Source organism: Leptopilina boulardi, unplaced genomic scaffold, assembly GCF_019393585.1.
Source record: "Leptopilina boulardi isolate dan_hultmark-lab unplaced genomic scaffold, ZJU_Lbou_2.1 LbouV2_272, whole genome shotgun sequence".
NCBI lineage: Eukaryota > Metazoa > Arthropoda > Insecta > Hymenoptera > Figitidae > Leptopilina > Leptopilina boulardi.
The window spans coordinates 107504-134799 of NW_026137832.1; the positions used below are offsets into that span (position 1 = coordinate 107504).

General features: G+C 29.4%; 1 protein-coding gene and 1 long non-coding RNA gene across 2 annotated transcripts; both read left to right on the forward strand.

Annotated features, from left to right (window-relative positions):
* The first annotated feature begins 954 nt into the window (after nucleotides 1-954).
* On the forward strand, nucleotides 955-1410 carry LOC127281495 (uncharacterized). The gene has a single exon (XM_051305214.1). The coding sequence runs from the start codon at nucleotides 955-957 to the stop codon at nucleotides 1408-1410; it is 456 nt and encodes a 151-aa protein (XP_051161171.1).
* Nucleotides 1411-6112: 4702 nt separating this feature from the next.
* Nucleotides 6113-10619, forward strand: LOC127281493 (uncharacterized). The gene is made up of 4 exons (XR_007843038.1): nucleotides 6113-6339; nucleotides 6428-6559; nucleotides 10140-10222; nucleotides 10324-10619. It is a non-coding gene; the product is annotated as an uncharacterized LOC127281493 (long non-coding RNA).
* Nucleotides 10620-27296: the final 16677 nt, after the last annotated feature.

A 27296-nucleotide genomic window follows, 5' to 3' on the forward strand; every position in this document is an offset into this window, starting at 1 on the left:
AGTAAGTTACGATCAAGGTGAAAGATTTCATCAAAAAATAGAAGCAATAAAAAAACGCATCTAAGAGAAGAGCACACTGAAGATGATTTTCGAATATTGTTGGACGCTTAAGTGTCATACAGGCCCAATCTTTGCAGTCAATTAATAACCAACCCTTTGAGAATCCGTTTTTTGTCTTTTATTATATTTATATATTTTATTTTTTTATATTGGTTACCAATGATTAACAACTACATGATCATCCCAAGATTTTACCAATCGCGGTCCAATATTGGGTGCCAACAGTTTGACAAGGAAAAAACGATTATTGGGCTATTATTAAACCAATAGTTTATTTCTCATTGTGATCTGAACAATGGAAATTTTAAGAAATTAAAAAACACCGATTTGTAATGTAACTGATAATAGTTCGTGATACGTATGAGTGTCGAGTGTGGGGGTCCGAAGGGCTCCGATTAATTACGAAGTAAATGAATAATCAAAGTAATTAGCGAATAAACAGAGCTTTGCCGACCGGTCTCGCGATAACATTAATTATATTCCTGACTCACACTTTATTGATTTGTGTAAAATAAACTTATTGTCACTTTTATATCTTGTGTCTAATTTCTGCTCCTTCGTTTTAATTTAATAAACTAACTCTTTTTACATCAGAAGTGGGATAGTGCTCCGAGCCGTTAGTTTTTACCGGATATTGTGACTTTGTGTCGTTTGCGTTAAAAGTGATCAAATTGAAAAGCCGTTAGTGTTGGTTTAATGTGATCTGAAACGTAATTCCGATGAAAATAGGCCAAATTTTTAACAAATTATCGCGAGTCCCAGTTAGGCCTAGTGGTTGTGTAAGCTCTCATTGATTTTAATAATTGTTTTTGAATTTGATTCCGTTTGAATTGAGGACCCCAAAAGTGCAAAATGGTGACCAATCTACAGAGTTCGCGTTGTTGGAGTTGAAAGATGTCCTGCGGTTCTTTAAGCAAAATACTACGAGGAAATAAGGCAGAATTGATCTCCAAGATAATTGAGAGAGATCCAGATGGTTCCGGCCTAAAACACTGGTTCCAAAAGGTAGCTGCAGAACGGTCCATACAAGAAGAGAATCAAAGCCGTGAAGCTCAATTAGAAAATGAATCCCTTTTGGCTCAATTGGAAGCTGCCAGAAAGGAAGTGGAAAACATGAAGAATTCCCTTCACAGAAAAAGAGTTCAAGAGCATGAAGACGAGCTAAAGAAGGTTCGGACGGAAAGGGAAAGATTGGCCCGTGAATTACAATCAGCTATAGAGGAGTTGTCTAATCTACGTAATAATCCAGATGCCGTAAGCACCGTTGGAAGCGAGCCAAATTCCGACATTTTGGATTTGGAGCGAAGGGAACGCGATGCCGAGCGGGAAAAAATGGGGGGAGATCCGTAGGAGTATAGCGAGCAGAGGGGCAGATCTTCGAGCGGGTATCCCCCACCTCGTCGTACACCTCTTCGTCTTCAAAATTGAATATTGCTACGATAGTGGAACTATTTAATACTTATGACGGAACTGATGGAACGTTTGAAAGTTGACAATGGCAGGTGCAATTGTTGAAGGCCACATACGAGTTGGACGATTTTGCCACAAGGATTTTAATCTGCTCCAAATTAAAATCGAAAGCTTTGTTCTTGTTCCATTCGAAACCAGAACATATTGAAATGACCACCGAGCAGATTCTCCAAGAACTGAGAAAAATGTTTTATCAGCAACCCAATAAGATGCTGTTAAAGAAGGCGTTCGAAGAGCGGAGTTGGAAGCGAGGAGAATCGTTTGCTGAATATGTTCATGATAAAATTATCCTAGCAAATCGAGTCCCAATTCCGAAAAACGTACCTAGTGTACGCATTTGAGAAAGTGACGTTAAGTGTCAAGAGTGCATCGGAAGGACTTTCTAAGAAGTCTAAAGACGCGATTATGTCATCAGTCGTATTAGGTCGAAATGCTATTTAAAAATTTGGTTTAAATTTAATAGGGTCTTTGGATTGTTTTGAAAAGGCTAGCAAAGAAATTTTAAATATTGATATTAGTGGCAATAATATTGAAGAAATTGATTAAAAAATTAGTTCAGAAATTTCAGCTGATGATCGCGAGAAAGTAAAAAAATTATTTAATGATAATTACGTAAAATCAAAAAGGCTAGATAAGCCTAAAGTAAATTCCGAACTAGTAATAGTGTTAAAAGAAGAAAAGCCGTTTCAGTACAGACCTATTAGACTACTAGACTTAGCGGGAAAACTTATTTTACAATTTTGGACTTAAAAGATGGTTTTCATCATATTGCTATTGCGGAAGATTGTTGTAAATACACTTCGTTTGTGTCTCCGTTTGGTCAGTTCGAGTATATATGCATGCCATTCGGACTCAAGACGGCTCCTTTGCGTTTTCAAAAATTCGTGAACACGGTTTTAAAAGAAATAATTGATAGTGGTGACGTAGTAGTGTATTTAGACGATATAATAATTGCCACCAATACGATCGAACATCATTTGATCGTTTTAAAAAAAGTATTTAAATTACTTGTCGAAAATAAAATGGTATTACGCCTTGACAAGTGTGAGTTCTTGGCAACGAGAGTCGAGTTTCTGGGGTACATGGTTAGTGGAAGGGGCATCGAGCCGACCGAGAGAGGGGTAAAGGCGGTAACCGATTTCCCAGAGCCTAGAAACGCGCGAGGAGTACAATCATTTTTGGGACTGACGCAATACTTTAGAAAATATATTGAGAAATGTTCGATTATTGCCAGGCCTTTGTACGATCTACTTACAATTAGAAAAGGGTCAGAATTCGTATTTGGGAGCAAGAAAGATTAGCTTTGTAAACGCTGAAATTAAAATTAACAGAAGCTCCCATTTTATCGTTATATGTTCCCCGTCTTGAGACCGAGCTCACACGGATACGGTGCTGTACTTTTGCAAAAACAGAAAGATCTGAAGTTCCATCCCGTCTTATATTTTTCAAAGAGATCCACAGTCGTCAAGAGTCGCTACCATAGTTTTGAGTTAGAAATGTTAGCCATAATCTATGCTCTGAGGAGATTTAGAATATATTTATTAGGGTTAAAGTTTAAAATTGTTACTGACTGCAACGCGGTTACGTTGGCATTGAAGAAAATAGATTTGAACCTTAGAATTGCGAGATGGGTTTTGGAGCTCCAGAATTTCGATTATGAAACTGAACATCGAGAAGGTCGAAGAATGCAACACGTGGACGGGTTAAGCAGGTTAAGTAGGAATTGTTGAGGGTAATTGGTTTGAATTTAACTTAATGGTAGCACAGAGTAAAGATAAAGAAATCATTGATTTAAAGAAAAGTTTAGAAGCGTCTGAACACAAGATATTCGCATTGAGAAATGGCGTGGTTTATAGAAAAGTGGAGGATGGAAGTAATTTGACTTTTTACGTGCCGTCAGCTTTGGAAAGCAATGTTATAATTAAATTTTTTTAACGCCAAATAAAAATTGTCGGTTAAGAATAATAGTATTTTATTTTCTATATAATTATTATCTCATGATTTTAAAAAATATTTTTTACATACAGTAATTTTAAGTATTTAATGTAATTATTATTACCAAAAACACAAAAATGTAAAATTACTGCCAAATTAATTTTGCTTATATAGGTAATTATTTATTTACCATTTAGGGGCCATTTACATATTGCGTGATAAATTTAGGTTCTATTTTAGGTTTATTTTATTCTATTTTAGGTTCTAAATTACCTAAAATTTGTATCACGTAAAATGTTAATGATCCCTTATGATTAATAATTATTTGTTAATTAATAATGATTAAATATTAATTTAATGACTAAAAGTTATTGATAATTATGTGTAATAATCTGACTTTTATTGCCAAAGGATTTGCTCGCCGGATGGAGTCCGGGTACCTATTTTGACTAGTTAAATCTCGGTAGATGGCGTGAAGCGCCATCTATGTTTTGATTAATTTCGGAACTATTTCTTACAATGATGTAGAGGAGAGGTGTAGTCATAGACGAGTCTTTATTTAAACCTTCGAAAGGGAATATATTGTTTAAATAAAAGAATAATAAAATATACAAAATTGAATTATTACATACAATAATATAAGAACGAAAGAATCTATACAATGCAAATAAAATACTAATTTCTAGAAAACATAACGATGAAAGAACTATCTATACTAGAGGAGCGTTAGCTGAGCTCCGATCGCGCTCGTCATTAATCCAGAATAAAACGGATTTAAACATATTTACCACATTCGCGAAGATGTTGATCAGGACGACGCACATTACTTTCGCGTGGGATACTTTCCAGAATTTACCCCCTAGACGACGGTATGGACGGATACTAGGGTCGTGCACGCTAGGTCGATTATTATTCGTAATCGGGAAGAAGCTAGATATTGGATTCGGTTCCAATATTCATGCCCGACGCGAAGCTAGTGCAAAGTAATATTCACTAGGTGTCTCTTCCACCCGAGAAGCGCCTCGGGATGGGGAATCGACCTAGTGCATCATCTTTGTCAAGAGAGGAGCGACTCTACTCGACAAGGACGGTCCTGGTGGAAGTGAGTGGGTAACCTGATTCACCAGTCTTCCACGGAAGCGCCAATAGAAAGTCCGGTTCAACAGGAGGAAAGAAGGCGAAGGGTGTTACTGTTCCGCAGGAGCGCCTACAGGAACTAGTACAGCTCCTTCCAGGAAGTGAGGAAGGCTCCGGTGTTCAGAGAGACGCACCTCTACTGAGCGCCAGGTAGCCAGGAGTGAGTCGCTTTCAATCGTCAGAGAAGCACCTCTAGACGAGTCTAGACTTTCTCTCTTTTCGACGAGCCACTATACTACGGTACTCTATCGTTACATATGTAATAATTATTTATTAATTAATTATAAACATTTATTAATTATTTATTAATAAATATCTATAAATACATTAATAAAAGTATATTTTTATTAAAACGAATTCAAAAGTTCGCGCGTAAAAAGTAACCGGCTGTCGGTAAAAATCTCTGTTGAACTGGTCGAATATGAGAAAAACGAAAAAAGGCACACCTACAGGAGTAAACGCATAGTTTATACTTGTGTGTGTGGCCGTATGGAGGGAGGCGCACGGGCGGCATGGTGGGAGTGGGTTTGGTGTGCAGCCTGGCATCACTGGGGTCCTTTATGTTTATTTTATAAACATTTTGCTTCCTCATTGTGTGAAGCAAAAAATTTTCTTCTTCGTGGAGGAAGCTATGAATTTCTCCAATTTAATTGATTGATTTAAAAAATTTCGAGTTGAAAACTGTTTTAAATTAATTAAATTTTTTGAAAAATTAAGAAAATTTTAATTAATTTTGGGTGTAACATATACTTTATATATACAAATCGATTCGTTTCAATGCAGGGAATAAAATTATTTCATATATAAACATGAATTTAAATAAACACAACATTTTTTAGCTAAAATGTGAATTTTTGATTTTTTAACTTTCATTAATTTTTTAAATTTCAATCAAATCTGTACTTTATATATATAAATCGATTCATCTTGACGTAAGGAAGACGATTATATTATATATTACCTTAAATTTTTCGATTTAAAAATTTTTGGAAAAAAGACGATAACATTTTTTTGGGGGTATTTTTAAAAATCCTCTCGTCATTTTTGAGAGATTAATGTGTTAAATAAGCCTACCAAATTTTATTCAAATCCATTAAAACCTGTTGAAGATATCGTGTTTACAAAAACGATCCACACACACATACATACATCCGGACAATTGATCAGGATCTCATATAACATGTTTCTATATAGAGGAAAATTTGTTTTCACCATTTTTAAAAATTTTATAAACGGAAGGACTACAAAGCTTTCTCCACGAGGAAGCAAAATAATAGTAACTTCGTTTTCTCATAAAGATTGATAAGAAATGAAATCTGTAATTCATTGCGCAAGACATGAAAATGCAATTTGTAACATTCAGCATATCCCTCTTTCAATTTATTATGCATCAACAGAGGAATATATTCCAAGAATGTAGGACGAGTATAGAAATCAATTGCTATTCCCAGCACAATGGTTCTTACGGTCAACAAATATTTCTAGCAACTTCATTCAGAATTCAAATTACCTCATTCCAAGTAAACGTGTTAAATATTATACTATAGATCTCAAGGAAACATTAAATATACAGTGCATCAGAGAATTCAATAAGAAAAACGTTCAAAACACACGAACTCATTCCCAACTCTCTTATAGGATTATGGTCTAGGCTATTCAAATGCATACATAAAAATGTTATTTTACTTTTATAAATTAAAATGTTTATGAAGTTTTATACATTTCAGTCGATTTTGGGTTAGCTTAAAATACTTTTTACAAGTTAAAAGCATTAAATTTATTTAATTTTATTTATTCAATAAACTTTTAGAATTGTTGTTTTCAGGCTATGGAATATCTTCAAATTAATAAATTTTTTATGACAGCTATCGGACAGTGGCCATACAGAAGCCGTCAGTTAAATCGAGTGATAAATATTGTTGCCATTGTTTCTGCTCTATCATTATTTATACCAATTGTTCGTATTTAAAAAAACAATATTTTTAACAATCATTCACTTCATTCTATTTCTTTTTCAATTTTCATCTAAGTATATACATATCACTTTTCATTTCCACTATTTTATCATAACTAGCGTCATATCCTCTCTCGCTAGCGCTCCCTCGGTTGAAATTGTAATTATTATTGTTTACTTATTTCAGTTCATTCATATGTATTTATTTTATTTTTTAAATTAATATTATATTAAATTTATTATCTTTAAATTTTATATTTTTAAAAAATCTTTAATACTTTTCATAAATAAATAATTTATTCTAATGAATATAATGAGTTATTCCAAAGAATTAATTTAATTTAGTATTCACTAAACTGTCTTTGGGAATTGTGATCTGTTCTATAACTGTTTTTTCGATGAATATAAAACGGTTAAAATATAAAAAATTTTAAAAATGTTATTTGCAAAAAACAATTTTGAATTTTTAGAAACAAATATCATATTCGTAATCAGTGAATATGAAAACAGTATAGTAACAACTTTAGAGCAATTCCAATCAAAACTTTTTTTATGGGTAATTAATGAATTAATTATCAATATAGGGTAACTTTACATGGTTTAATTTAATTGTATTATATAAAAGTTACTTATATGTGGTTAATTTATGTTGTAAATTAACATTATACTAAATTTATTATTAAGTTTAAAAAGCCACGATCTTGCCCCCAAGAATTCGGGGCCCCCGGCGGGGGCCCATGAGGGCCAACGTAGGGGCCCCGCATGGATCGCCCTAATGATCGATTAGCAAAATTTTCTAAGTCCAAAAGTCAAATATTTTTTTATCATTAAAAAATTAATGTTTACAATGATTCAGAACAACGAAAAACGCGTTCTTAATAAAAATATATTTACACTTTTTTTGAAAATAACACTCTCACATATGGCCTCCGCTGGGGGCCCCCATCACTTTTCCACACGGGTATATACAAATTTAAAAAAAATTATTTTATATAACATTTTAGTGTTTTTAAATAAAGTACAAACAATAACTATATATATTACAAAAGTTTACAATCGAACACTGAAATTTGAGTAAAAATTCCTGAAGAGGATCACCCAAATTAAAGATGTACTTTATTTCCTTGGAAATATAGAAAATTAGAACATTATTATGAGTTGAAAAACTGCCTCAAAGGATTTTTCAAAAAAATTAAATTTCTCAAAGTTATAAACAATTGAAGTTTTTTGTAGTCTTAAGTTAAAAAATATAAATATCTTAGAACTAAGTAAACGGATCCTTATAAAAATTGGTATACTTACACAGAAAATGATACAGTTTTAATTGAAAAATAGTGAAAATGAAAAATTTTTGATTTTTAATCATTGTTATTGCAAAATTAATTGTTTATTTAAATAATAAACCATGTTCTCGTTGTCGTGGAAAGTTGATCCAAAGTTTATTGGAAAGGGAATTTCATAAGGATTCGAAAACCGTTTTAAAATTTCGTGGATCGCAATTAGCAAAATAGTTATCGCGTTTTTTGTGCGGCGCTGCCTGTCTCTAGCGCTAGCACGCAGAATATATTTTGCTCAAAAAGTATGGAAACTTGCAAATATCTCGAAAAGTACGAATATTTTATAAAAAATGTTCAAGATAAAAGTTGTTCCTAACAAAAATTGTTTTAACGTGTAAAGTATATGACCAAAATATTGGGCTGAGGAATCTTACATTGAGTTCTAGGCCTAATGTGAAAATTAGCTTCGAATTTATAATATGTTACCCCAAAAACCCCATAAGTTGCGATTTTTTGTTAATTCACCAGTCTAGGATTGGCCTATTATTTTGTGCATTTTTACCACTTGTGTGAATGCAGAATTTTATTAGGATTACGATTTTGATTCGAGAATTTGCAAGTTTACATACTTTTTTGAGCAAAATATATCCCTCATAACAAAAGGATATCCCTAGGATATCCATAGGGTATCCATATCAATGGTCGATATCCTAGAATGGTCCCCAGGATATCTTGGGATATCCAAACCGCCGGTCCGTGGGACATCCACAGGATATCCCTAAGACATCCACAAAATATCTATTGGATATTATATCGCAGGATATCCGTGGGATATTCTTAGGATATTCACGGGATATTTAATATCTTAACATATATTTTTAAAGGTTAAAATTGTTAAGCTAATATAATGAATAATAATATAATAAAAACAAAAATCTTATGAGCTTCTAATTTATTTTAAATGAAGTTTTGAATCGCATTTTTCAAAGTTTTTAAATAAACTCATGAACTTAATGTATAATTAATATTAATAGTTATTCGTTATTTGCGGGGAAGAATTTATATTGTTTAAAGCCAATTTATTTTCTGACAATATTAAGCATATGAATTAGTTAATTTTTTTCAATACTTTGTATGGAAATATTCTTTACCATATACAAGTATGGAAAAGTTCAAAACGTTATGGAATATTTTCCATTTTATGGTAAAATTCCAAATCCCTGTATGGAAAAATTCCAATACGTATAAAATTTATGTATGGAAAAATGCTTTTCGATACACATGTATAGAAATATTACATAACATTATGGAATATTTTCAATCATGTATGGAAAAATTACAAACTTTATTGTATAATGAACATTTTATTATATAGTATATTTTATTACATTCTTTTTATTAACTCATAATAATAACAACAATATTTTAGTTTATGTGTCTTATTTTTTAACAAAAGTGTTGTAAAAAAGAAAGGTAAGTTAATTTAATTGATAATAGTATAAAAATATTAATTAATTAGTTGTAAACATTGTTGTTGTATAAATAAAAAATATTTGTATTTACTGTGTAAATTATTAAATATAATTTTTTATAAGTTAGATGAATTTTATAAAATTGTGAAAACAACTTATGTTATTTAACAAAAAGTTAAATACAATTATTGTTAAATACAATAATAGTTTTATAAAAGATTTATGTTATATACATACTCTGAAATATTTTTATTCTAAAGTAACTATAGAAATTTTTTTATCTTTTGTAATACATGTTTTCTTATTTTGAAATGTTTGTCACATCTGGTTTGGTTTAGGATGGCCGGCTTAGGTTTCTTATTTAAAGAGAAATAATTTTATAAGTTTTCCGTGACCATTTTTTTCATAGTTTTTTGTAGACAGAAAGTTTGTGAAATTTTTTAAACCAAAATATAGGAAATTTTAGAAGGTTTTAAATATTCCCCATGAAATTCTCCAAAAAAGCCCTTTCAAGCGTCAGTTGTTCTCAAGCATTAGTCTGGAAAACATACTACGAGAAAATAAAACCGTTTGTGTTAAATGTTTTTTATAATATATTACAAAATTGTTTATTTCTGTGTTATCGAATTTGTAATATGAGAAATTTTTAAGGATTACATTTACATTTACATTTTAGAAAAAATACCTAGAGAAACATTAACTACATTAGTTAATAAATAATTTTATAACAAATTTCATACTTAAAATAATGAAAAATATATAATTAAATTATCAATTTTATATTCAGTGTGATGAAACTTCATAAAATTTAAGTAATTATTATTTTCATTACAGGAAAATCTTTGTTTAACGAAGAAGGCAAAGGTGAAATCTTTGTAGAGGTAGAAAATTTAATTTAATCAGAAAAAGACGTTAAGGTAAATATCTTATTTTATATGTTATATTAATATGTATATTTATTTATAATACATAACAGGGAATTATGTCAAACTTAATTATTTTTTCTTGATTTTTCTAGAGTCTTCCAAAAAATAAACCCGGATAATGGACATAATAGAGGAAAAAACGCAAAACGAAGAAGTTGATCTGAAAAGAAAAAAATTTGTGCTTTGCAATACACTTTCTCAGTTAAGAGTCTCAGCTTTTATAGTATTCAAGACTGATCTCAACTGTAAGAAAAAAAATTATCACCATCTGGCGGCGTAAGAGTGTAACTATGATGATCTACATCTATATTGGAATTTCCCATATAATTCCCTACATAATTTCTCATATAATTTCCGACTTGATATCTTAGATGGACAATTAAAACAGTGAAATCCACACATGAAATCCCACATTAATTCCTATATAGGATCTCATGTAAGAATTCATCATCCAATTATATGAAATATAGTACTATTAGAAATATATTCTAACCAGACCGATCAATAAAAATATCAAGTTTTAATTTTCTTATCGATTGGTTTTCTATTTGCGATTAGAAATTTTCTTTTTCAGTTCACAGCGATCTGATAAAAAATTAAAAAACCTTTATTGAAGATGTAGTGAACGTATCTAATTTTTATTTTCATTAAATGTGAATTCTTTTAAGAATAATACATTTTTAAACATAATTTTTAATTAATTGAGTAATTTTCAATTACTTTTTTTGGCGCTGTTGAATCTTTTTACTTGCTTTCTTTGACTTTGTATTTTCAGTGGCAGTTTTTTTGAATGAGATTCTACTTGAACTTTTTCGTTTTTTCGGGGTATCATCTTCGCGAATGAGGAACCAACAGTAATCCGCCATCAATGATTCATCTCAAAATCCTTTGTAACGATCTTCTATTTCGGCCATATCCTGATGAAAGCGTTCGCCTTGTTCATCGCTTTCAGCGCCTAGGTTGTCGGGGAAGAAGTTCAAATGGCTGAACAAAAAATGCATCTTGATTGTCATATTTGCACCTGAAATTTTTAAGTTCAATAAGTTTCTATTAAATTGTAAAAAACGATAGTTAAATTTCATTTTTCACGGAAGTAAATAAAAATCACATGCTTTTATAGTTAATGCAATAAAAATAAAATACAGTGAGATAACATTAAACCCACTCATTTGTAACTCTAAAAGTTTTAATCCATAATCTTGACGTAGCAAGTGCACTTCACTCGTTTCAGATTCTCCGCTCCATTCGATGTCACTTTCTATTTTTCTTTTCCCTTCCGCATTATCTGAAGAAAGCTCTGCCACTAAAAATTTTGGTTTTGGTAACGAATCAGAATGCGGGTCTGGCTTTGTCACTGATTCAACATCTGGATAAACTATTTTCCGGTTTTATCAAACAAAAATAACAATCACTGTTATGATTCTTCTGTTCTCTCCACAACATTGGTCTTCTAAAAGAGAAGTATCTATTTTTGCCTTCAGAAATAAAGTACAAATTGCGGCGACAAGTACCGCAAAGGCTGTTTGGTGTCCACGATTTTTCGAGACACGTTGCCGCAAATCCAAAGTATCGTTTATAGGCATCCAAGAATATTGGATCGTTCATCGTAAAACACTTTTTACCTCTTTTCATAAATAACTCACCACAAACATAACAAAAATTATCAGGTGGATTTTTACAAACTTTCATTACACTTGTACTTTTATATTATTCTTGCAACGAACAGACGCGTAAGTCAAACGCAAAAACGACTTTAAAAACAATTGCATAACGCTAAAACGACAGTCACTTTTTCTTAACCCTTTTTTAATTTTATTTCCAATAGTACTATATTTCATATAATTGGACTAGATATTGTCACTACGCGATAACGTAAATAAAATTATAATATACGGGATCCGCCATTATGAATTTTGAAAAACTGACCTCAGATTCGTAATCAGCGACCACGAAAACCCCCTTGCACTCATTTTGGAGTACTTAGCTCTAATTATTAAAATTTTGTCCGCCATACTGGAATCGCCATTTTGAATTTTTAAAAACTGACCTCGGATTCGTAATCAGCGACCCCGAAAACCGCTGAGTAATTATTTTGGTGAGCTTCGCTTAACTTAGTTTTATATAAAACTGATATAGATCGAAATCACTTGAAAATATACTAAAAGTGAAAAGTACTTTGTTCAATAAATCTAGTATAGAATTGTCATTTTTTATTCCATCGAGGTCTATAAAGGCTTAAAAGTTTCGTAATTAAATATACTATTAATAAAAAATTTAAAACTTGCCTTTTTTTGATTGTTTGACTTTGAAAAAATTAGCGAAAGTTAAACGAATGTCTAAAAATCATTAAAATTTGTTTGAAATTTGAACTTTGAGCGACTGTAACTCTGACAATTTTGAATGGATTTTATTGGTTGACCAATGGTTTGAAAGGTAATTTAATTATCTTTTAAATGGTGATTTATTTTTTACATTTGGATTAACTGCTTTCTCTACCAGTGACTTTAAGTGACGTCACACCTCGAAAATGCATAATTTGCTGTTACAAAAAAATTGCACAAGGGAAAAAAATTTTAAATATGACTTTCTTACTCAAAAAACACATATTAATCGAAAAAAAATGTTTTGTTCGAGTGACAAAAAAAATTTGAAATTTCTAAACCTGTGTAATTCTATGTGAAATCTTAGATAAAGATATTTTTGAATCTACATGAAATCCTATATGATTTCTTATGTTCAAATCAATCATATATATGATCCCACGTGAGGATTTTTAATATGATTTCATGTCAGATTTTTTGTGATAATTTTTTATTCAAGAATTGAAAAAAAGAATTGATGTATGATTTGATATAGGAAAAATTCTGGTAAAGGATTGAGCAAATCTTGGTATGTTTTTTAATAAGAAAACACGAAGGAAACTGACATAAGAAATTGAAGGAAAAAATGTGACTAGAAAAAATTGTTGGATTTCACATAGGAATTATATAATTTATTACCTAAGAATACGTTTATAAGAATTTACTTCGAATCCCACTTTAAATCATGTCTCAATTTCATATATGATTTTTCATAAGATCCTATATAGTTTCTTACATGACACATAGGATTTTATGTGGATTTTAATATATGAATTAATGTGAGATCCTATATAAGATCCTACATGAGAATTTTCAGTAGGGGAAAGTTGACTGAGTATGTATATTACATTTTCGTTACAGTTTCAAAATGATAATTATAATAATTAAATATTTACTTATTTCATTTTTTCTACTTATAATTATATTATTTTATCCTTTTTTATATGTGACCACTATTATTAAAACAGTAATTAAATTTATTTATAAAAAAATATTTTTGCCCATTATAAAAACGAAACTTTAATTCATATATTAAGTCACCTTTGATTTTGAACCGTTAACGAAAATGTAATTTACATATTCAGTTAACTTTCATTTTGAACCTTTAACAAAATTGTAATTTACATATTCAATCAACTTTTATTTTGAAACTTTAACGAAATTGTAATTTACATATTCAGTCAAATTTCATTTTGAACCTTTAACGAAAATGTAATTTACATATTGAGTCAACTTTCGCGTTAAACATTTGCTCACATGCGGACATTTTAAGATTTAAATAATCCATTCTGAACGCGGCGATGCAAAACTTCCAAGTTAACCTTAAAACATTCAATGAATCTTCGGGAAATTATCAGTGCTGTGTGGGTTTTAAAATTTTTGTTCGCCATATTAGAACCGCCATTTTAAAATTTTGAAAACTGATACCTTATTCGTAAAGGACCGTAGACATAAAACGTCACGCAGCTAAGGGGCGAAGTGGTCCAAAAATCATGACGAAGTGTGACATGGGGAAGGAGAACGCGTTGCGATCGATTTTTTTGCTCAATGAGCGTTTTCGGGGTTTGAGCCTAACAGATATAACAATAAAAAGAAATTATATATATTTAAATTTAAATTTTATGAAAAATTATATTTAATGATCTCAAATATTATAAATAAAACAAGTTAAAAATATTTTAAACTACTTAACCCCTTCGCTGTGAGATCAAAATCTTAATGTCAATGTGTCCAAAATGTTCAGAAACTTTTATATCACCAAAATTGTTGAAACTGTATGCACTTAGGTTTTCAAGGTCACTGATTACGAATGTGAAGTCCGTTTAAAAAAAAATGGCATATTTTTTTGGACATATTTTTTTAAATTTGGCGTATTTGCTTGAAACACGTTATTCGGGGGGATTACGAATCTAATATTAGTTTTTCAAAATTCAATATGATGGGTCCAATATGGCGGACAAGAAATTTAAAAATCAATCGAATTTACTAAAAACTTATTACTCAGGTTTTCAGTGCCATCTAAATTCAAATTTTTATTTTAGAAATAAAAAACAGTGGATGAAATATAGTGAAAATCAAAATCAATAATGTAAATATTAAATAAAAAAAATAACTCAAATTCCACCCCTGCGGTTAACTAGTAAATAGTTTAACAGTTCAGAGTGAACCACGTGCCCCAAAACCCCTGAGTAACAAATTTTAATTAAACTCTATTGATTTTTAATTTTCCTAACCATATTGGATCCGCCATTTTTAATTTTGAAAAACTAACATCAGATTCGAATTCAGCGACCCCGAAAACGCCAAAGTAACAAGTTTTAAGTAAATTTTAAAGATTTTTAATTTTCCTGTTTAATGTAATGTACCAAAAAATTTACGTGTGTGACGTGACGTTGTAGAGGAGGGGGGTGTTCAAAGTTTGTGACAAAATGTGATATGAAGGAGGGGCGTCGAAAAGGATCAAAAATTGCGTGACGTATTATGTGCACGACCTCTAAGTATCTTCTGATTTTGTAATTTACATCGTTACGAGAGCTATTTTGAATTTGTTTGGCCTCTGTAAAAAAAGAATTAAGAGGACCCTATTGAAAAAAAACACGTATAATTATACGTATAATAATACGTATAATTATACGTATAATTGTACGTATAATTATACGTATAATTGCACGTATTATTATACGTATAATTATACGTATTATTATACGTATAATTATACGTATAATAAGACATACGAATTTGAAACAAGAATTATACGTATAATTATACGTATAATAATACGTATAATTAATTATACGTATAATAATACGTATAATAATACGTATAATTATACGTATAATTGTACGTGTTTTTTTTCAATAGGGATATATTTTTGTTTATTAATATATACCTAAATATTATAAAATATAGACACGTATAATAATACGTATAATAATACGTATAATTATACGTATAATTGTACGTATTATTATACGTATTATTATACGTATAATTATACGTATTATTATACAAATAATTATAATTCTATTAAAAATAGAATAATAGAATAGAATAGATTAATTAGTAGCAAAATTGCGCTGAAAATTTTTAGAAATTTTAAAATGCAAATTAAATTTCACGAAAAAAAATATCGTCGAATGTCAATTCAAGCAGTCACCCATCCAAGTACTAACCGCGTCCAACGTTGCTTAACTTCCGTGATCTGATGAGAACTTGTTCTTTCGCCTTGGTGTTTCCGCTGTCTTGTCTTGATTTATAACTTTGTCGTATAAGTATTGTATCGCACCTCACTTTTAGTGATACTTATACGACAAAGTTATTAATCAAGACAAGACAGCGGAAACACCAAGGCGAAGGAACAAGTTCTCATCAGATCACGGAAGTTAAGCAACGTTGGACGCGGTTAGTACTTGGATGGGTGACTGCTTGAATTGACATTCGACGATATTTTTTTTCGTGAAATTTAATTTGCATTTTAAAAATTCTAATAATTTTCAGCGCAATTTTGCTACTAATTAATCTATTCTATTCTATTATTCTATTTTTAATAGAATTATAATTATACGTATAATAATACGTATAATTATACGTATTATTATACGTATAATTAATTATACGTATTATTATACGTATAATTATACGTATAATTATACGTATAATTCTTGTTTCAAATTCGTATGTCTTATTATACGTATAATTATACGTATAATAATACGTACAATTATACGTATAATAATACGTATAATTATACGTACAATTATACGTACAATTATACGTATAATTATACGTATTATTATACGTATAATTATACGTGTTTTTTTTCAATAGGGGAGCGTAATTATTATTTATTCATTATTCATGTAGCATCATTTCGTTTTTTGTCAGGCTTAAAACTTTCTCCGTATTATGACTGACAATTCTGCATTCACCATGCCACCCAATGTGGTCGGTATTTCTCTGATTCTGCATTCGCAGCTTAATACTTGTAATGCGGAATCAGAGAAAGTTTCAATCTTGACAAACAACAAATGGTGATACAGGAGTAATGAATAAATGTAAATAATATAAAATAAAAGCCTAAAAAATGAAATGATTCTTATAATGAGCGCAAATGATAATTTTTAAAGAAATAACGATGTGTGAAATGCTAAATACGAGATCTCCTTCTTATCGTCAGTGGGTTTTTTTAATCTGTTGATAAATTTTTGAATATAACCCAAAATAATATTATTAACATAATTGACAATAATGATAAATGACTTTTTCTTGTAGGATCAATAGTTTTCAAAATAAAATATTCTTGAAAGAGCCATTTTTAAAATTTTAATTTTTAAAAAATATCTTCCAAAATAAAATTTTGGTTACAAAATTATTTGGGATAATTATTCAGCACCCTAAGGGGACGTTCATTAATTACGTAAGACGTTTTTGGATTTTTTTACCCCCATTTAAAGCGTTAGAATAGCTGCTAAGAAGCAGTTAAATAGTTGTGGGAAATCTATCAGGAAGTATGTTATGTCCGATTTTTCGATCTTTCAACGCTGCCATTGTTTTTTATGTCATTCGAGTAATTTGAGGTTTTGTTTTCCGTGCGCTCATTGGCCAAAAGTGATTTCAAATGACGCAATCTTTTTAAACCAATAAAAATGCTTTCGCTTAATTTACACTGCTTGAACCCTTCCGGGCGCTCTAAAGAAGTTTTTGATTTTTTAATGGAATCTTGTAAGGTTACTTTTTAGCCTTACTCTACTGAAAATCCTTGAACAATTTCTTGCATAAGATCATAAACAGAGTTGATCCCGTACGTGATCAGGCAAATGAAATCGTATCGGGAATTAATAAGTTCATGTACAATTTCATGCCTAAGATCATGTATAGGATCACGGCCGTGATCCCGTAAATGTACATGTATGTGAAATTGTATATGTTCATACAAGATAAATATCTGGAAATTTCTTACAGGGTGAACTTGTCCATGTTTAAGTACAAGAACATTTGTCGTCGGACCTTTTCATACTAGATTCGAGTTCTGGAACTTGTTATTGTTCTGCCATATTTTTGCTTACTTTAGAAAATTTTGTCCGTAAACACACGTTTTCCTGCGCATGAAAATTTATCGTCTTTTGAACATGTACATTCTGGAACCTTGGAACCTAATTTAAATTAAATTTCGATATGTAAATTATTAAACAAATTTTTTTATATTATTATTATAATAATATAATAATAATAAAACCGCTGTCAAGTTAAAGTATGAACTTTTTGTGTTCATAAAATGAACACTTTGCTTCCTCATAGAGATTTTTTGTAATCAATTTATGGTAATTTATTTGGTATTATTATAATTTTAATAAGGTGTTACCCTATTGAAAATCCCCACATGGGATCCTATATATGATTCCATATAGGTTCCTTTATAAAAACCGTTATGAAATCCTAGGTCGACATACGAATCCACATAGAATTCCATGTAAAATCATATATGAAATTCGGACACGATTTGGTGTATGATTTCATGTAGGAATTTATGATGTTGTTTCTACATTGAAATCTATGTGAATTCCTACATTATTTCCTATAATTTTTCTGGCATATTATTTTTGTCAATTTCCTTCATAATCAACTCACATCAAATCTTATAAAAAATATCATATAAAATTCTAAAGATTTCCTTATATGAAATCTTACATACAAGTTTTAATATAGGAAACCATATGGGATTTCATGTGCATTCTTACATATGATTTCACACGGATTTGAACATAGGAAATCACATGGATTTATATATAGGAAACAATGTAGGATTTCATGTGATAAATTTCAGTTGACTATTTTATACAGAAGGCAGTTAACAAAAATTAAAAATTATTTAATTAAAAATTAAATAATATTACTGCAATTCATCTGTAAAGAAAAAAATTGTGCTTTGCAATACACCTTCTGAGTTAAAGTCTCAGCTTATATAGTATTCAATAATGATCTCAACTGTGAGAAAAAAAATTTTTTTCACCATCTGGCGGCGTAAGAGTGGAATTATGATTTACATTTACATTTCCTATGTAGGAATCTATGTGAGAACATATGCAGGATCTTATGTAAGATATTACTTAAGATTCTACATCGATTCCATCATGTATGTAGGAATCTATGTAAAATCGTATATGTAGTATCTTACATAAGATCCTTTATATGTTCTCACATAGATTCCTAGATAGGAAATGTAAATGTAAATCATAATTCCACTCTTACGCCGACATATAGTGATAATTTTTTTTCTCACAGTTGAGATCATTATTGAATACTATATAAGCTGAGAATTTAACTCAGAAGGTGTATTGCAAAGCACAACTTTTTTCTTTTTAGATAAATTGCAGTAATATTATTTAATTTTTAATTAAATAATTTTTAATTTTTGTTAACTGCCTTCTGTATAAAACAGTCAACATGAAATCCCATGTTATTTCCTATGTTCAAATCCATGTGAAATCATATGTAAGAATGCACATGAAATCCCATATGGTTTCCTATATTAAAACTTGTATTGTAAGATTTCATATAAGGAAATCTTTAGAATTTTATATGATATTTTTTGTAAGATTTGATGTGAGTTGATTATGAAGGAAATTTACAAAAATAATATGCCAGAAAAATTACACTGTGTTGCAAAAAAAATTCGACTTCAAAAACTTGGTATCGGACCTAGTAGAGGTTGTAGAGTATAAAAAACTGAAAAGAATAATGTATTTTAAATTGTTCATACAGCATCAAAATATTATTTTAGAGCCAAAAAACCGTTTTTTGGCAGTTTGTTCACAAAAATCCTTGTAACTTTCTTATTTCTTGACCGATTTCAGTTTCTTTTTTTTATTTTAAAGCTGAAAAACAGATCTTTACAACCGTATAAGGATTATTGTTGTATCTTCTTAACTGACGACGATGAAGACCAAAAACTTAAAAAAAAATTAATTTTTTATTGATTTTTCAACTTTTTGATCAATTTTTAACTGCTATCTCACATGGTAATCCTTCTTTCTCTTTACACATCGAAAGCGCAATAAATTCTGCTTCAAATGACCCCTTATTGAATAAAATTCGTTAATATTTGTCAAAGTTAACAGCCTTTTAATACATAAAACAAAACATTGGTTAATACAACACAGTTTTTTGTAAACAAATTAATAAATCAACACTTCAAAATTCAAAAATGCTTTTTCAACACTTTTCTTTTCAACTTTATATCGGTTTCTTGGCGTTTAAGTGACCAACAATATTCGGAAAGCATATTGCGGGTGCTTTTTCCCTGAAAACGCTTTTCAATAGCTTCCATTTCTTGGTGAAACCTTTCACCTTGTTCATCGCTTAATTGTCCTAAATTTTCCGGAAAAAAATCTAAATGAGAGTGAAGGAAGTGAATTTTGATGGACATTTTGTATCCCATTGCGCTGTATGCATCTAAAAATTCGTTTACAACAGCCACATAGTCATCACTCTTGTTGTTTCCTAAGAAATTTTGACATAAGGAAAGAAAACTATTCCAAGCTCTTTTTTCCACGACATTCAATTTTGTTGGAAAAACACTGTCCTTCATGACTTTTCGAATTTGTGGCCCAGTAAAAATACCTGAAAGTTATTTAAAACTTAATGCTTTTCTTTGTCAAAAAGGAAGATTTTTGCAGAAAATACCTTCTTTGATTTTGGCATCACTAAGTTTTGGAAACAATGACTTGAGGTATCGAAATGCTTCGCCATCAAAGAGAAGAGCTTTCACAAATTGTTTCATGTAGCCGAGTTTTAGATGTAAAGGTGGTAAAATTACCAATGCTGCATGAACAAGCGGAATATTTAAAACATTTTTTGCTCCAATTTTGAATGACGTACGAGATGGCCACTCTCTTTTTTCATATTTATTAGTTGCGCGACTGTCCCACTTGCAAAGATAACAGGGATATTTAGTATATCCTCCTTGCATGCCGAACAAAATTGTTAGAACTTTTTAAATCAGCGACAATTTTCCACTTATGTTCAACATATTTTATCGAGTGAAGTATTTTCTCCATTGTGGCATATGTTTCCTTCATGTTTGTTGCGTATGCTACGGGAACCGATGGAAATTTATTTTCGTTATGTAGCAATACAGCTTTCAAACCTTTGAAAATTAAAAAAATTGTTTAATCTTTTTTATAAATTAAATATAAATTATTTTTTTTACATAATGAAATAATTCTTGAAAATGCTTTTAAAAATATAAATTTTTTAAAAATTTTTTACTTTTACACGATCCGTCAATAAATAACCGCCAATCATGAGGTGAATAAATGTGTCCGAGAGCATCAAACAATCCCTTAACGTCCGTACAATAAACGAGACTCAGGTTTTCATATTCTTCAAAAAATTGATTGAAGAACATTCGTTCCTCATCTTTGCGCATGAAGGTGACCCTGGAATCTCTGTATACCAGATTCCACTGTTTCAATCGTGAACCAAGGCCTTCAGTTTGTCTTCGTGATAAGTTAAAATCTCGCATTAAATTTTTGTAATCTGTGTCAGTTATTAAATGACGTTTAGGTGAATCTGTCGATGAAGGAGGCAGAAACTCCGTATCATTGTCTTCAAGCTCATTTACTGACTGCTGACTGCTATCACAATCTGATGTTTCAGGTTCCAACACTTTAACTGAATTCTCAATGGGTATTTGAACTGGTTTCGTTACTGTTAAAACATCGGCATATTTTATATTTTTACGTGTTTCGTAACGATGACCTGTAACGTTAGTTTGACAGAAGTAACAGTCTTCTGGTTTGTGATAAGTTTGATACAACCAAATCATCGGAACTGAGAAATGCAGTTGAGTGTACATCTTTTTTGCTTTCCAAAGTTTTAATTTTGAAGAACATGCCATACATATGTACTCAGGTTCATACCAGCTACTAGTTTTGTACGCGCGGTTAAAAAGTTCATTATATACTTCAACCATTACTTTATTACTCTCAAATCTTAATCGATGTTTCTTATCGTTAAACCAGCCACAAATATAACAAAATTTATTTCGATTTTTGCACATCATATTTTAACTTTTTCAGAATTTATTTATCGAACGTCATGAAGTTACTTTTAACCAATTCTTTATAACAACATTGAAGATAGTTACAAAAAACAAATTTCACATCGTAATAAGACAAGATCGATTATAACAATATTTAATTTTAATAGAACTATTTCGCAATATTCTAAAAATGAGGCGCTTGAGTTTGGTACTTCAGATAATTTCAATTAAAACAAAAAAATAGAATAATTTGACCATAAAAGGCAAGTCTATTACATTTAGAATTATTGATCGAAACAAATAACTGAAAATCATATCTTATAATTTAGTCTATACCTGTTGCATGCAATTGATTTTGAATTATTCAAACTAAAATCGTTTATTTTGTTTCGTATACAAAGCATTTACTCTAAATATTCATTCTATTTTATGAAAAATAGAAAAAATGATGAATCATACCACAAACCGAATGTAAGTAAAAAATTCAAAGTCTATTAACTTTGACAAATATTAACGAATTTTATTCAATAAGGGGTCATTTGATGCAGAATTTATTGCGCTTTCGATGTGTAAAGAGAAAGAAGGTTTACCATGTGAGATAGCAGTTAAAAATTGATCAAAAAGTTGAAAAATCAATAAAAAATTAATTTTTTTTTAAGTTTTTGGTTTTCATCGTCGTCAGTTAAGAAGATACAACAATAATCCTTATACGGTTGTAAAGATCTGTTTTTCAGCTTTAAAATAAAAAAAAGAAACTGAAATCGGTGAAGAAATAAGAAAGTTACAAGGATTTTTGTGAACAAACTCTCAAAAAAACGGTTTTTTGGCTCTAAAATAATATTTTGATGCTGTATGAACAATTTAAAATAAACCATTCTTTTCAGTTTTTCATGCTCTACAACCTCCACTAGGTCCGATACCAAGTTTTTGAAGTCGAATTTTTTTTGTAACACAGTGTTATAGGAAATAATGTAGGAATTCACATAGATTTCAATGTAGAAACAACATCATAAATTCCTACATGAAGTCATACACCAAATCGTGTCCGAATTTCATATATGATTTTACATGGAATTCTATGTGGATATGTCGACCTAGGATTTCGTAACGGTTTTTATAAAGGAACCTATATGGAATTATATATAGGATCCCATATGGGGATTTTCAATAGGGTAAATTGTATTTTTGGGTATTTGCAGAGATAGATTTTTAACATCAATAACATTCGTCATATTTCACAATAAAAGGTTCAATAATAGATGAATTGAGTCGTTTTTAAATATTCTCCAAGTTGTTCATAATACTTTTAAAGGTACACAAACATTTTTTAATAAATAAGACAAAAAAAGGCAGGTTTTTCAAAATTTTTCAATCTTAAAATCACAGAAAATTATAAGGTATTAAAATAAGCTGCAACACTTATTATTTAAATCCAATTTTCTTTTAGTTTTAAAAATTCAATAACTTTGGATAGAATATCAGTAGAATGTTCACTAATGGCTCAAAAGATGCATCTTTTTCAAAACTTCTATAAAATTAAAGAAAAATATTCATAGGTCTCTTAACAGTTTTTTAAAGTTATGGGAAAAAAGGATTTTTCAAAAATTTTAAAATGCAACAAAATAATAGTTAACCTTTCTTAATATTGCTCAAAGTACTCTTATTATTTGTCCGCGAGTGAGACCTAAAATTTAAAAAAAATTTATCCCTTTAGCTCTTATAGTATTTGAGATATTTAAGAAAATGTAGTGTATATACACACACACGGAACGACATTCTTTAAAAATGTGATTTTTGGATTCCTGAGGTCAAAAAATCAAGTTCGAAAAATGTTAGTATTATCATGCATTCTCCATGAGGAAGCAATAATAATAATAGTAATAATAATATTATTAAATTGTTATACATAACACTTACAATGTAAATTTAATTTCAACAAATTTGAAAAGTAATACATAAAAATAAATTGAATAAATAAATAATAATATTAATTAATTCCTTAAATAAAAAAATTAGAATTTAAATTTATTTTACTTTAGAATTTAGAAGTATATAATGTTATATCGATGTCTCGGTGTAAAAACATGATACATCGAATTGGCGTTGAAAAACATGATACGTCGGATAAGCGTTGGAAAACATGATACATCGTCTTTTGATTTGAAGAACATGACACGTCGAAAACGAAATTTTTTCGTTCAAATTTCTGTTGGTACCACTAACCGCGAAATTTAAAATGTGTCAAATCTTTGAAACTGTTTTATGAAATAAATGATTTTGCTTCATAATATGTCAGTTCAAAAAAAAATTAGGTTAATCATGGAGAGTAAGTAAAGTATATATTTAAAAACACAATTATTAAATAAATTAAATTAACTTAGGTAAATTTTTTCTAGCAAACCCTCCAATTATTCATTTCCTGGAGGATTTGCCACCCATGACGTTACCTCATACAGCTGTAAAAGTAGTTAATAATACAGACGACCATTTAAATACAGATATTATTTGTAATGAAAAAGGTTATAAAATTGTTAATCTAGAAAACAAGGGCAATGAACAAATATCAAGTAAATAAATAAATCTCTGTGAAAAAATTTTTTAATTACAGATTTAGGTTTGTAAAATGATTTACGTTCAAATTTTTTTTTAATTATAGCTTTTACAAATACAGTATTCAATGAAAAAAGGGGGGATGAAATATTACATGAAAATTTCAACTATGACTTCACTGACCAGAATTCTTTTGCTGATACCTTTTTCCAAGAAAATCTCAACGGAAATGAAAGTAATAGTTCATCATTTGTTCATTCTCAAATTCGAAATTCCTCTAATGATTTTTTTTCTGATGGAAATTTGGAAAATACGTGCGGCTCGCCTTCTAGTATTGATAATCAAAATTTGAGTAGTTCCAGTAATATTTCATCATCTGTTGATCCTCAAAATCAAAATTCAACTGATGATTTTTTTTCTGATAAACATTTTAAAAATTCGTCCAGCTCGCCCACTAATATTGATAATGAAAATTTAACTGATACGCATTTTGATCCTGAAGAAGTATGTTCCAAAAATACCAGAAAAAGGAAGAGAAACCCAAGTTTATGGAAAGTTAATGCTGCCAAACTAAAAATAAATTCTGGATTAGCGAATGAAACAAAAAGTGGCAATCCAATCAAACAAAAGGCTTTGAGGCCTCCATGTCAATGTAGATCGAAATGTACAGATAAAATTACAAATGCTGAACGCCTAGAAATTTTCACTAATTTTTTGAATTTACAAGATCGTACTCGTCAATGGGATTATTTAGCAAGAATGATTAGATCGCATGATCCTAAAGAAAGAAAAGTTTTGCTAAATGATTTTGATGAGCTGCGTAAAAAACATTCATACACTTACTTTTTGAGTACACCGAATGGGGATGTCAAAGATTGTCGTCTCATGTTCTTGAATACGTTTGGTAAATTGATATAAAATATTTTATTTAATCAATTTATTAATGAAATGAAATTTTTCACATTTAGTTTACTTTTTATATTCAAATACTTCCATAAAATATTTCTTAAAATTTAACCTTGCAAAAATTATAAAGTAAAAATGTAATAAAAAGTGAGTCAAAATTTGTGAAGTGACAAACATTTTTTTAAGGGTTGGAATTTTTTTCTTAAATTCACATTTGTCTATTCAAAACAAGAAATAAAAAATATAACTTGAATAGTTTTACGACATTTTTATATTTATACAAATTACTTTTTTAAACATTTTTTTGCATGAATTTATAAAAGATTGTTTTTCTATGGATTTAATTAATAAAAATTTTTGATCTTTGGTATGCTTACCTAAAAGTAAAGCTGCTTTCAATTAATATTAATTATTTTAAAAAATTAATTAATTTCTTAAAAATATAACTAATTTAATTAAATAAAAAAAAATTTACTTCTTCGCCGAATATTTACTTCTTTTTCGTTGCATATTACTTGTAATTTAATCTAAAATCATTCACAAAAATAAAAACATGGTAACTTACATTTTTTTATGTTCAAATTAAAAATGTTTTTGATTAAATATTGATTTTTAGAAAAAAGAAAAATGAATCAAAGTTTTATTTAATCAATAATTTTTTAAATCGTATTTCTTATATATTACAAGTCAATGGTTAGAAACGGTCCAAAAAAAGAGAGTGAGATCAAATTGTCAATTTATTTTAGCCGACATGCGAGGAAAACATGAAACAAGACCTGTGAAAGTACCAGAATACGTTACATTTTCTGTTCGAGAGCATATTGAATCTTTCCCTAAGATAGAGTCCCATTATTGTCGAAAAGATTACCTTGAAAGAATATTTAGAAGAAGGATTGAACATTAGAAAAATGAATAGTCTTTACGTAGCTCAAGCGAAAAATGAAGCAGATAAGATTTGTTCTGAAGATTTTTATAGAAAGATTTTTAACAATTATTACAATCTAGACTTCCACATGCCAAAAAAAGACCAATGCGACGATTGTGTTGCGTACAAAAATATGACTGACGAAAATAAGCAAGAAGTGAAAAATGATTATGAATTACATATCAAGAATAAAAATACTGCCAGAAATAGGATGAATGAAGATAAGCGACTTGCAAAAAATAATTCTTCGATGTGTGCAACTACGTTCGACTTAGAAAAAGTTTTAACGATGCCGAGATCAGAGTCTGCCACGATGTATTACAAAAGGAAAATTTCTTTGTACAATTTTACAATTTATGATTTAGCAACGCAAGAAGGATCATGTTTTGTATGGGATGAAACAATTGCTAAGAGAGGAGCCAACGAAATTACCAGCTGCGTTTGGTATTATATTAACAAACAGATCATAATTGAAAAGAAAAGCTTTCACTTTTACAGTGACAATTGTGGTGGCCAAAATAGGAATAACATTTTATTCACTATGTATGCTAAGGCTTCGCGTGATTTCAACGTTTCTATTACCCACAGGTATTGCAAATCCATCAAGTCATATGCTATATTGATTGAGTTATTAAATAATTAGTTAATTCCTGTTATTTTTAAGATAAGGAACCGATGAAAGTTTAACTCCTATAAATTTTTGTTGTTTCTGGGTTGTCAATTTTTTTTTAATTTGAGTATTTAAAATTATAATAGGCTTCAAAATTTTTTTAAAAAATATTAAGTCAATAATTTTTTAAACAAAAATCAAAATTTTTAAAAAATATAAAATTAAACTACTTAGGTATTATTTATAAATTTTCTTTATCGATTTTTTTATACAAAATGCTATACAAAAAATTGAAACATCTTAACAACTTAAATATCGAAGGGTAGAAATTTAACTATTCCCTCTTAATATTTAAAACATGAATATTTGTCATTTTAGAAAAATTATTTTTTTACAAATTTTAAATAAAAAATATTTAAAATAGCTATTATAAAAAAATGACAATTTCTTAGGTATCTTGTTAAAGGGCATACCCAGACACCTGGAGATTCAATGCATGCTACCATAGAAAATGCAGCTAAAAGAAAATTTATTTACACGAAAGATCAGTGGTGTCAGCTAATTGAGAATGCAAAAGTTACGGAACCAAAATATGACGTTCATCAAATTCAGCAAAACGAAATCTTCGATTTTTCTGAAATTTCAAATAAAGCTTTTTGGAAAAAAGATAA